Genomic DNA, 14,771 nt, shown 5'->3' with positions numbered 1-14,771 from the left:
TTGTACAAACAACTAAAAAAAATCAAATTAACTAATGTATTAATTAATTTGGTGAAGATTTTTACAATAAATAATGAAAATTTTAACAATTATTTTAATACTCCTATTTAAAATATATTTTATTTCACAGAGTCGCATATATTCAATAGATATATAAATTATAAATAGGAAAAAATATATTTATAATATAAAATATAAATATTTTTAAAAAATATTTCTTAAAAATTAGAATGTGACACATAAGGAACATACTAGTAAAAAAATTATATTTATTGTATTTAGACACATTATATGTTTAAATGTAATATATATTTTTTTTCATTTTATAATTTTTATTTATTTATTTTTAATTATTTTAAAATTATTATTTATTATTTATTATAATAATATATAAATTAATTATTATAATTTTATTTAATTTTATCTTATTTTTAAAAAATTTCTCAAAACATCTCTTAATATTTAATAAAATTTAATATTTCTAAGATAAATATAATTAAAAATTAATAAAAATTTTATTTAAAAAAAATAAAATAAATAAAAATTATAAAACGAATCAAATATTTATCTAAATACAAAGCGGTTCTATGTAAGTAAATATTTTTTTTTTATATTTTTATATATATAGAAGGCATGGTTGAATCGGTTTAACCAATAGTGATATATACATTAGTATAATATGATGTAATTCTAAGATTACTTTTATTTTATGATAAACCTTTGAAAGTATATTTTAAAATTTAATATAATTTTTTAATTATATATATATTTTTAATTCACATAGCATATAATAAGTCTCAATCGATTTTAATATCCTTAATTTAGCATGTTTAGATTAAAAATTTCAATATAAATTAATAGCAATGATGAACAATTTAAAAAAAAAATGTCGTTCCAGATTATATTTCTTGATTATAATTTTTTTTTAGCATAAATTTTAATTATTTTATAGTTAGATATTTATTCCATTCAAAAACATTTTAATAAAATTATGATTTACATTTTATTTATTTTAAAAATTTATTGTAATTATATCATTTTAACGTAAAATATGAATTTAATGAAGAGAAATATTTTAGTTTATACATAATTTTATAGAATTATATAAAAAACATTTGAGAAACTCATTTATTTTTTAAAAAATAATCAATTTATAAATGCAAAGATAAGAAATTTAAACTTTACTTTTAAATGATAGGTTGCCGTTGAAATTGCTATAACTTATATCCAAGAATTATAAGTTGTTCGAGTTCTTTAATTCTGCAGAAATAGCCGGACAAAAAGCAGAATGTTATAATATAATAAATGTAAGGAAAACAAATTCAAGATTAATTAAACATACCTTGGATAGGGAATGAACCATCCATTGCATCATACATGCCACTAAGAATTAAAGCGTTGAGTGATATAAGCGCTCTCAATGATGGTAATATGTTTTTATTAAATCTATTCCTACTAATGTCTAACTTCTTTAATCTTTCAAAACCTGCAAAATATTCTGCATTTATATAAGGGTAATAAAAAAAACTTTATATCAAAATTATAATTTAATCTAATAATTTTGATTATCATATATATATATATTTCTTTTTTTCTTTTTTTTTTCTTTTAAAATGTAAATTGGGAATTGGGAGAGTAGAACCTGAGATCTCTCTTATTTAGATGCACTTATCGGCTAAACTTATGAGTGCATATATTTCTTATTTATATATTCAATTCTAATAAATATTATATATAGTAACTTATTAAATTATCTTCAATGATATTTAATTTTATTAAATTATCTTCAATGATATTTAATTTTATTAAAATTTTTTTATCAAAAAATATTTTATAAAATTATAATTAAAATTAATGTGATGAACATTTTATTCAAATTTATTATTAACTATAATTTAAATAATAAAAAATCTTAATTATCTTCCGAATTTTATTCTCTCAATAAAATGGCCTTTTAATTACAATTTTATTTAATTTAAAAATACAATATATATTATGTCCATAGTATAATAAATATATTATTTTCTGATATGAGTTACACATTAAATTTGTAAAAATAATTTTATTAAAATATTCATATACATAATTTATTTATTAAATATGTCTTAGTGTAATAAAACATATGTAAAATAAGGTGAATTGAATAATTTCTCTTAAATTTTTATTTTTTAAATAAAAAATTAACATGTTTCATATTACTTATTTATGTAAATAAATAAAAAAATATTAAATTATATAAAATAAATATTATCTTCATCCTATAATTTTTATTTATTTTTTTATGATCTTAAAACTATTATGCACTTTTTTTTTATTGTCCTAAAACTATTATAAATATTTCCTAAAAATTAGAATGAGACACATGAGGAACATATTAGTAAAAAAAATTATATTTATTGTATTTAGACATATTATACGTCTAAATGTAATATATATATTTTTTGTTTTATAATTTTTATTTATTTTTTTAATTATTTTAAAATTATTATTTATTTTTTACTATAATAATATATAAATTAATTATTATAATTATATTTAATTTTATCTTATTTTTAAAAAATCTCTCAAAATATCTCTTAATATTTTATAAAATTTAATATTTTTAATATATATATAATTAAAACATTAATAAAAAATTTATCTTAAAAAAGTAAAATTAATAAAAGTTTACCCTTAAATGATAGGGTCCTGTTCAAATTGTTATAACTTATATCTAAGAATTGTAAGTTGTTCAAATTCTTTAATTCTGCAGAAATAGTAGGATAAAAAAGAGAATATTGCGATAAAATAAATGTAAGGAAAACAAATTCAGGATTAATTAAACATACCTTGAATAGGGAATGAACCATTCATTGTATCATACATATTCGTAAGAATTAAAGTTTTAAGTGATGTAAGAGCTCCCAATGATGATAACATGTTTTTATTCAATCTATTCCACCAATATCTAATTTCTCCAATTTTTCAAAACCTGCAAAATATTTCGTATTTATGTATGGATAATAAAAAAAAAATTTAATTTTTTTTATCAAAATTACAATTTAATTTAATAATTTTGATTGTCATATATATATATATTTCTTATTTATATATTCAATTCTAATAAATATTATATATATATAAACTATTTTATCAAAATTTTTTCCATTAAAAAATATTTTATAAAATTACAATTAAAGATAATGTGATGATCACTTTATTCAAATTTATTATTAACTGTAATTTAAATGATAAAAAATAATTTAATTATTTTTTAAATTTATTTTATCAATAAAATGATATTTTCATTAAATTTTTTATTTAATTTAAAAATATAATATATATTGTGTTTAGAAAATGATAAATATAATATTTTTATTATTTTTGATATGAATTACAAATTAAATTTGTAAGAGTAATTCTATTAAAATATTTATATATATAAATTATTCATTAAATATATCTTAGTGTAATAAGTAAGGTAAAATGAGGTAAATTGAATAATTTATCTTAAATTTTCATACTTTAAATAAAATAATTAGCGTGATTCACATTATTTATTTGTGCAAATAAATAAAAAAATATTAAATTATATAAAATAAATAAAAAAAATTATCAAATTAGAGTTTTGGAAAATAATTTGTATTATTTTAAAAGAATATTTTTCACATAATAATTTATTTTTTATTATTTAATTCTAATCTGAAAAAAAGTCACTGAATATATATATATATATATATATTCATGCAATTCCAAAATTACTTTTATTTTTATGATAAAACATAGAAAATATATTTAAAAAATTTTACATTATTTTAATTACATATATTTTTTAATTATGTCAATATTTTTTAGTATAAATGTAATATATATTCCTTTCTTCTCATAATTTTTATTTATATATTTTTTAATTGTTTCAAAATTATTACTTATTCTTTTTTTGCCGTATTCTATTTTAATTTATTTTTAATTTTTTAAAAATATCTCTTAATATTTAATAAAATTTAATATTTTTAGGATGATATAATTGAAAAGTTAATAAAAATATATATAAAAAAGTAAAATAAATTAAAATTATAAAACGAATGGAATATTTATTTTAATATAAAATGACTCCATTTTATTAAATAAAATTTTAGAAACAATTTTAAAAAAGTAAAAATAAGATTTAAGAGTACAGTGATCATTCAATTAGTAATCAAATATACCTTGATTAGGGAATGAACCTTCCATATTATTGCGTATGAGAATCAAAGTCTTGAGCGATGGAAGAACAACCAATGATGATAAGATGCTATTATTGAAATTATTCCAATTAATGTCCAACTCCTCTAATTTTTGGAAACCTGTATACCATATAACTTGTATTTTATTTTATGTCACAATTAATTAATTAATCAATTTCACATAATAAGGTTGCAAAAAAATAAATGCCTTGAAATATTATGATTAAAATTTATTTAAATTTATTATTAATTGTGATTTAAATGATAAAAAATAATCTTAATTATCTCTCAAATTTTATTTTGTCAATAAAAGGGCGTTTTAATTAAAAATTTTAATTAGTTTAAAAATATAATATATATTATGCCTAGATTATAATAAATATAATATTTTTATTATATTTTGATATGAGTTGTACATTAAATTTATAAAAATAATTTTATTAAAATATTTATATATATAATTTATTCATTAAATATGTTTTAATGTAATAAAACACAGGAAAAAAGAGATGAATTTGATATTTTAAATAAGAAAATTAGCGTGCTTCACATTATTTATTTGTGTAAATAAATAAAAAATATTAAATTATATAAAATAAATATTCGTTTTTACAATAATTTTTATTTATCTTTTATTTTTAATTATTTTAAAATTATTATCTATTTTTTCATATTAAAATAAAATATAAATCAACTATTATAACCCAATTTAATTTTATAGGATGCTAATAAAATTAATTTAAACTTATAAATACTTTTAAATTTGAAGTCATTAAGTTTGATATAAGTGCTTATAAGTGGTAAATGAAATTCGATGTGTTTAGTTAAAAATAACTTATAAATATATTTACTATAAACACTCATAGATTTAATCCAATCGTAAATGTATATGAGTAAATCTGAGAGATTTCGGATTTTACTCTCCCAACTCCCGATCCCTATTTCAAAAAAAAAATATATTTATTATGAAAATGATTAAAAGGGATATAAGTTAGTACCATCTTATTTTTTTGGTATTTATAAACTACTTCCTTATATTACTACAAACAAATGCGTCATTTTTTTTTGAAATAGGGGTTGCGTCATTTAACTTTTAGACTTTATAAATGAGTTTGACCATTTTATAATCTAATAGTTTTAATTCTCATACATATATATTTCTTATTTATATATTCAATACTAACAAATATTATATATAATAATTTTTTATATTATTTTTAATAATATTTAATTTTATTGAAACTTCTTTGATTAAAAAATATTTAATAAAATTAAAATTAAAGTCAATAATTTTTTTTAAGAATATGTCTAGTGTATAATAAATATATATATATTTTTTTTATAATTAGAAGCTAAGAGTCACGCATTAAATTTTTAAGAATAATTCAATTAAATATTCATATTTATAATTTATTCATTAAATATTTGTTAAGTGTAATAACATGTAAATTTAGGTGAATTAAATAATTTATCGTCATTTTTCATAATTTATATAAAAATAGTGTGCTTCGCATTACAAACAATAGATTACTGCTTATTTTCTTTAAAATTAAATAAAATAAAAAATTTATCAAATTGTACAAACAAGTAAAAAAAATCAAATTAACTAATGTATTAATTAATTTGGTGAAGATTTTTACGATAAATAATGAAAATTTTAACAAAATTATTTTAAGAGTTATTTTATTTGACGGAATCGTATATATTCAATAAATATATAAATTATAAATGAGAAAAAAATACTCCCCCATTTCATAATATTTTTATATTTTATTTTTTTACACATATTAAAAAATATAATTTTCTTCATTAACTTTTTAATTATATTCAACTTAAATATATTAAATATTATTAAATATTAAAAAATATTTTAAGAAATTTATTAAAATAAAATAAAATTATAATAATTAATTTATATATTACTATATAATCTAAAAAAATTGAATAATAATTTTAAAATAGATAAAAAATTGATAAAAATTATAAAACGGATAAAGTATTTATAATATACGATATAAACATTTAAAAAAAAATCTTAAAAATTAGAATGCGATACATAGGGAATATAATAGTAAAAAAATTATATTTATTATATTTAAACATATTATATCTATATATATTTTAAATATAAGTATAATACATACTCCTTTTTGTTTCATAATTTTTATTTTTTTTATTATTTTAAAATTATTATTTATTTATTTTATTATAATAACATATAAATTAACTATTATAGCCTCCTTTAATTTTATTTTATTTTTAAAATATTTTTTAATATTTAATATTTTTAAAATAGATATAATTAAAAAATTATTATAAAAATTATTTTTTTTAATATATATAAAAAAGCAAAGTATGAGACGAGTAGTGAAGTATTTATTTAAATATAAAGCATTTAAATATAAAATTATCATTTTATTAATAAAATCAAATTTTAATGGCTAATTTTACAATCATTTTATCATTTTACAATCTCATGGAGATAGTAATATTATTAAACAAAAGGAACTAATGATCATTAATTAGGTGATATATTAAACTTAAATGTGAAGAAAACAATTTCAATAATTAAATATACCTTGATTAGGGAATGAACCTTCCATGAGATTGCTTATGAGAATCAAAGTCTTGAGTGATGGAAGAACAGTCAATGATGATAAAATGCTATTATTGAAACTATTCAAACTAATGTCCAACTCCTCTAATTTTTGAAAACCTGAATACCATACAAATTGTATGTTATCTCATTGTTACAATTAATTAATTAATCACTAATCACTTGCAAGAAGTCAATTCATTGAATTTCAAATCCAATAATTCTAAGTTGCCTAAAAAAATATTTGACAATTTGATTTTGCAGACTATTATTTGACAATTCCAGTAAATTTTTTATAAAAAAAATAATTATTTTATAAATGCAAAGACAATTCATCTATAGGAATTTAAAGTTTACCTATAGTTTATATAATTAAAAACAGCACTTACAGTAGGAGCAGAAAAAAAAAAAAAAAAGAAAATAAAACTTGAAAACAGAGAGCATAGTTGAATGAGTTTAATTGGATTTTAAGATCGAATGATTTTTAAAGATCAAACATACCTTGTATAGGAAAAGAACCTTCCATTCTATTGCTGCTAAGAATTAAAGTTTTAAGTGATATAAGAGCACCCAATGATGATAAAATGATATTACTAAATCTATTCGAAGTCAGGTCTAAAACTTCAAGCTTCTTCACTTTTAATAATCTTTCACAACCTGCATATGAAATAATAATTGAATTTCAAGTCCATCAATTTCTAGACATTTTGATATCATGTTATTAATAGTAGAAAATTTTATCTAAACATATCATGGAAACTATATTTAACTATTTTTATATTTAGAAAATAAATAGAAAAGTGAAAATAAAAATAGAATTAGAAGAGCATAGTATATTACCTTGATCATCAATAGAACAATCGAAATGATTATAGGATAAATTAAGAGTTTTGAGCTCTTTCAGTTGCTGGAACATTGATAAATTTACATACCAAATATTCTCATCATAATAAAACGAATAACTCTCCATATCATATTGTCGTGTATTGTTGAGCGAGAGCTCAGTCACGTGACCTGCAGTTGAGTTGTAGTTGAACGAATAACTCTTATCATAATTATAATTCTATTTTAAAATATTTTATTTATTTTAAAATTTAATTTCAGTTATATTATTTAATTTAAAAATATAATATATATTATGTTTAGAGAATGATAAATATAATATTTTTATTATTTCCCATATGAATTACACATTAAATTTGTAAGAATAATTCTATTAAAATATTTATATATATAAATTATTCATTATATATGTCTTGGTGTAATAAGACATATAAAAATTGAAGTGAATTAAATAATTTATTTTAAATTTTTATATTTTAAATAAAAAAATTAGCGTGTTTGGCATTATTTATATGTGAAAATAAATAAAAAATATTAAATTGTATAAAATAAATAAAAAATTATTAAATTAGGGCTTTTAGAAAATAATTTGTATTTTTTTTAAAAAATTCACATAATAAATTATTTTTTATTATTTAATTATAATCTAAAAAAATCACTGAATATATATATATATATATATATATATATATATATTCATACAATTCCAAAATTACTTTTATTTTTATGATAAAACATAGAAAATATATTTAAAAAATTTAGATTATTTTTAATTATATATTTTTTTAATTATGTCAATATTTTTTAATATAAATGTAATATATATTCCTCTTATTTTATAATTTTTATTTATATTTCTTTTAGTTGTTCTAAAATTATTGTCATTTTTTTCACTATAATAACATATAAATTGACTCTTATAACCATATTTAATTTTATTTTATTTTACGAATGGAGTATTTGTTTAAATACAAAGTGGCTACATTTTATTAAATAAATTTTAAAAATAATTTTAAAAAATTAAAAATAAGATTTAAGAGTATAGTGGTCATTCAATCAGTAATCAAATATACCTTGGTTAGGGAATGAACCTTCCATATAATTGTCATTGAGAATCAAAGTATTAAGTGATGGAAGAGCAGCCAATGATAATAAGATGCTATTATTGAATCTATTGCCACTTAAATCCAACTCCTCTAATCTTTGAAAATCTGTATATCATACAACTTGTATGTTATTTTACGTCACAATTAATTAATTAATCACTTTCACATAATTAAGTTGCACAAATTATGTCTAGAGTGTAATCAATATAATATTTTTATTAATTTTTTATAAGCATAATTCTATTAAAATATTTATATATATAATTTATTTATTAAATATAATACGGAGAGTATGGTTGAGTGAGTTTAATTGGATTTTAAAGATCAAACATACCTTGTATAGGAAAAAATCTTTCATACTATTGTAGCCAAGAGTGAGAGTCTCAAGTGATGTAAAATCACCCAATGATAGTAAGAAAAAACTTTGAAAATATATTTAAAATTTTATGTATTTTTTAATTATATATATTTTTTAATTCACATAATCAATAATAAATATTCATCGATTTTAATATTTTTAATTTAGTCTGCTTTATATATTTATATTAATTTGAAATTTTAACGTATAAATTAATAGTGATGATGAATAATATTAAAAAAATATCACCGGAAATTATATTTCTCAATTATATATATATAAAAAATACTTTTCCTTTTTAAGTATAAACTTTAGTTATTAGCTAAACACTTATTTTATTTAAAAATATTTTAATAAAATTATGATTTACATTTTATTTATCTTAAAATTTGATTTTAATTATATTATTTTAATGTAAAATATGAATTTATGTATATACATAATATATATAATAACGAAGAGAAATGTTTTAGTTTATACATAGTTTTGTAAAATCATATATAAAAACATTTGAGAAATTCATTTATTTTTTTTTTAAAAAAATCAATTTATTTTTTTTTTAAATGATAGGGTGCCATTGAAATTGTTACCACTTATATCCAAGAATGTTAAATTCTTCAAATTCTTTTATTCTGCAGAATATTGTGGTAGAATGAAACAGAATGTTGTAATACAATGAATGTAAGGAAAATAAATCTAAAATTAATTAAACTTACCTTGGATAGGGAATGAACTATCCATTGCATCATACATGTGACTAAGAGTTAAAGTGTTGAGTGATGTAAGAGCTCCCAATGATGATAATATGTTTTTATTGAATCTATTTCCATTAATGTCTAACTTCTTCAATCTTTCAAAACCTGTAAAATATTCTGCATTTAAGTAAGGGTAATGAAAAAAAATCATATTTTTTATCAAAATTATAATTTAATCTAATAGTTTTGATTGTCATACATATATATATTTTTTATTTATATATTCAATCCTAATAAATATTATATATATATATAGTAATTTCTTATATTATTTTCGGTGATATTTATTTAAATTTATTATTAACTGTAATTTAAATGATAAAAAATAATTTTAATTATCTCTCAAATTTTATTTTATCAATAAAATGACATTTTTATTAAAATTTTTATTTAATTTAAAAATATAATATATATTATGCGTAGAATATAATAAATATAACCTTTTTATTATTTTTCAATATGAGTTATAAATATTCATATTTATAATTTATTTATTAAATATTTGTTAAGTGTAATAAGATATGTAAGTTTAGGAGAATTAAATAATTTATCATCATTTTCATAATTTATATATAAAAAAAATAGTGTGCTTCACATTATAAACAATATATTATTGTTTATTTTCTTAATAATTAAATAAAAATAAAAAATTTATCAAAATTTATCAAAAATAAAAAATCAAATTAACTAATGTATTAATTAATTTGATGAAGATTTTTTTTACAATAAATAATGAAAATTTTAACACTCCTATTTAAAATATATTTTGTTTTACTGACTCGCATATATTCAATATATAAATTGTAAATAAGAAAAAAAATATATTCTCTCCGTTTCAATTTTTTTTAATGTGCTTTTACACAAATATTAAAAAATATAATTTTTTATTAATTTTTTAATTGTATCCATTTTAAATACATTAAATTTTATTAAATATTAAGAGATATTTTAAGAGATTTACTGAAAATAAGATAAATTAAATAGTACTATAATAATTAATTTATATATTACTTTAACTAAAGGAGCTAATAGTTTTTGAAATTTCTCATAATTTTAATAAATAAAATATGAGATAATAATATTATGATGAATTTTAATAACTAATTTGTTTCACTTTAAACAAAAGGATGGAAGAGCAGCCAATGATGATAAGATGCTATTATTGAAACTATTTCATAACACAATTAATGTCCAAATCCGCTAATCTTTGAAAGCCTGTATACCATATAACAACTTATATGTTATTTCATAACACAATTAATGAATTAATCACTTTCACATAATTAAGTTACCTAAAAATAAATGTCTTGAAATAAAAAGTAATCTTAATTATCTCTCAAATTTTATTTTGTTAATAAAAGGGCTTCTTAATTAAAATTTTTAATTAATTTAAAAATATAATATATATTAGCCCAGAGTATACTAAATATAATATTTTTATTATTTTTTGATATAAATTACACATTCAATTTGTAAGAATAATTCTATTAAAATATTTATATATACAAATTATTTATTAAATATGTCTTAATATAATAATACATATATAACATGAGATAAATCGTATAATTTAGTTTAAATTTTTATATTTTAAATAAATAAATTAACGTGCTTTGCATTATTTGTTTTACGTAAATAAATAAAAAAAATATTAAATTAGAGCTTCTGGAAAATAATGTATATTTTTTTTAAAAAAATATTTTTCACATAATAATTTATTTTTTATTATTTAATTCTAATCTAATAAAAAATCACTGAATATATATATATATATGTCATGCAATTCCAAAATTACTTTTATTTTTATGATAACACATAGAAAATATATTTAAAAAATTTTAGAGTATTTTTAATTATATGTATTTTTTAATTATGTCAATATTTTTTAATATAAATGTAATATATATTCCTTTCATTTTATAATTTTTATTTATTTTTCTTTTAGTTGTTCTAAAATTATTGCCTTTTTTTTCATTTATTTGACTATTAATAGCCATATTTAATTTAATTTCATTTTATTTTTAAAAAATTTTTCAAAATATTTTTTAGTATTTAATAAAATTTAATATTTTTAAGATGATAATAAAATGCTATAATTGAATTTGTTAACACTTAAATCCAACTCCTTTAATTTTAGAAAACTTGTATACCATACAATTTGTATGTTATTTTATGTCACAATTAATTAATTAATCACTTGCAAGAAGTCAATTCATTGAATTTCAAATCCATAATTCTAAGTTGCCTAAAAAACATTTGAATTTGATTTTGCAGAACTATCATTTGACAATTCCAGTTAATTTTTTATAAAAAAATATTTATTTTACAAATGTAAAGACAATTCATCTATAGGAATTTAAAGTTTACCTATAGTTTATATAATTAAAAACAGCACTTACAGTAGGAGCAGAAAAAAAAAATAATGTGAAATAAAACTTGAAAACAGAGAGAATGGTTGATTGAGTTTAATTGAATTTTAAGATTGAATGATTTTTAAAGATCAAACATACCTTGTATAGGAAAAGAACCTTCCATTCTATTATCGCTAAGAATTAAAGTCTTAAGTGATATAAGAGCACCCAATCCAAAACTTCAAGTTTCTTCAGTTTTGATAAACTTTCACAACCTGCATATGTTTGGAAATTAATATATATATATAAACCATAATAATCCAAGTTTTGATATCATACATCTTCCATGTTATTTGAGATAATAATTCCTAGACATTTTCATATCATGTTATTAATAGTAGAAATTATATTTAAATATTTTTATATTTAGAAAATAAATAGAAAAGTGAAAATAAAAATAGAATTAGAAGAGCATAGTATATTACCTTGGTCATCAATAGAACAATCGAAATTATTGTAGGATAAATTAAGAGTTTTGAGCTCTTTCAGTTGCTGAAACATTGACAAGTTTACATACCAACTATTTTCATCATAATAAAACGAATCACTCCCTATATCATATTGTCGTGTATTGTTGAGCGACAGCTCAGTCACGTGATCGATGGTTGAGTTGCACATGACACGCTCCCATTTACAACAATTGCTGGTTGGATCATCAATCCATGAAGGAAGAAGATGGTCTGCGTCAAACCCATTTGATCCAACAAATGCCTTGAAATCTAAGAGAGCCAATCTCTCTTCTTCAAAGCAACATTTGTTTCCATGGATTTGAATCCACAGAATCACAACACCCAACAATAAGCACTTTGCTATGTTAGCCAACTCCATTTGGAAATGCGATGCTCCCATCCACCACTCCTTCCCCTTATTTATATTCATTCATAACTCTATTAGTGTCCCTAATCACAAATATTGGATTTTTTTTTAACAAAAGGTAACTTTTAAAGTCTAGATCAATAAATAAATTAATAAGCCATTTTAATTTTTTAATGTGTAATTAATAAAATTATCAAATTTTTTTATCTATGGAATTAATTTTCTTTGATGATTAATTCATATTTTAAACTAACTGTAAGTCAATTTTTAATGGTTTCTGCTTAATTTTAATTCAGTTTAAATTTATATAATTTTTATTTTTTTAAATTTATAATTGGAAGCATATCAAATTGTATTTCCAATTTCAATATTTTCGATAAAAATTTGAGAGAAAAGATTTAGAATTGCCATCTTATAGTTCCAATCTTAAATTGAGTTAAAAGTCATTAATTGATTTCCATCTTGAGTTTAATTGAGCTAATGGTTTAATTTCAAATTTAAGCGTAGTAGATAGATTTGAAGAGAACAAAATAGAAAAGAGTGCAATTTGGGGTGAATTGTGGGACCACAATCACTTCCACTTTGAAATTGAGGATTTGGAATGATTTAGACTTTGTCATCAAATGACTTGATTCATTGACTTCTTTTTATTTATTTTTTTTTTATTTTGAAGTTGTACAAATTATTATTAGTCGTATAGATTGAGTTATGTAGGATTTTCGACTTTGCTGACAGTTTGCGAGTTACTTTGTGATCGATGATTTTTTATATTTTATGATTTTATTAGATTTATAATTATTTTTTTCTAATTTCTATTTTTAATTTTCCTCGCCATTTGTGGACGGCTTCTATTTTGCATGTTCTAATCTTATTCGATGAGAGATTTGTTCCATAAATTTGATTTGCTTGAGAGTTTTTATATGACTCTAAAAAGAGTTTGATTTTAGTAACATTGGACTCTAGAGACCGCGCTGTTATATCCGGCGATCTCCGCTCTCGTGTATCATTATTTAGCTGAGCGTTGAACACCTCTCAATTATAGTAGTGCTTGAATGATCAACGCTCTTACTTTGTTTCAAAGGTTTTCTCCAATTTACTGCATGTTAGTTGTTTTATTTTCTTATTATATTTCTTTTGTTTTTTCTGTATTTGGTATTAATTGCATTCTTGACTTATTGTTGCGCTCGCTTCCGTGTTGATCGACAATAATGGGATGTTGATGGGAGTTATCGGTGTTATAACAGTGGAGTTTAGTAAAATCAGTACTTAGTCGTGACTATTTATTTTTTAATTTGGTTTGTTTGTTGTGGAGTTGGTTTGATTTATTACTATTTTTAGATTTTAGTTTGATTCGATTTATATTGAATTTTGAACTTTTGGATACCATTAAGGAACTCTCTCATGTATAGCCATATGAACCTTGATTAAATAAAATATATGGTATATTAATAAAAAAATATGTAAGTTATATTTTTTATTTTATATTTTTTTTTATTAATTAACTTTAACTAATATTCAAATTTATTAGTTAAATTCAAAATCTCACATGTTTGGAAGATCTGTTACTAATAAAATAAAGGTATGAAATACAACCAATTGATAAAAAAATAACTTTTATGTTTCATAAGTGATAATTTACTATGAATATATATGATAATCCATATACTTTAGTTAGGATTGC

General features: G+C 18.4%; 1 protein-coding gene across 1 annotated transcript; it reads right to left on the bottom strand.

Annotated features, from left to right (window-relative positions):
• Positions 1–1,234: 1,234 nt before the first annotated feature.
• Positions 1,235–13,102, bottom strand: LOC110625563 (receptor like protein 21). Its single transcript, XM_043961400.1, has 8 exons — positions 12,700–13,102; positions 9,825–9,968; positions 8,718–8,855; positions 7,642–7,815; positions 7,303–7,458; positions 6,784–6,921; positions 1,343–1,486; positions 1,235–1,260 (listed from the first exon to the last, which is right to left on the bottom strand). Exons 1-8 carry the CDS (start codon positions 13,100–13,102, stop codon positions 1,235–1,237), a joined length of 1,323 nt encoding a protein of 440 aa, XP_043817335.1.
• Positions 13,103–14,771: the final 1,669 nt, after the last annotated feature.

Source organism: Manihot esculenta, chromosome 11 (assembly GCF_001659605.2).
Source record: "Manihot esculenta cultivar AM560-2 chromosome 11, M.esculenta_v8, whole genome shotgun sequence".
NCBI lineage: Eukaryota > Viridiplantae > Streptophyta > Magnoliopsida > Malpighiales > Euphorbiaceae > Manihot > Manihot esculenta.
The sequence above is the reverse complement of the archived record's forward strand: the minus strand, read 5'-3'. Positions and strand labels throughout refer to the sequence as shown.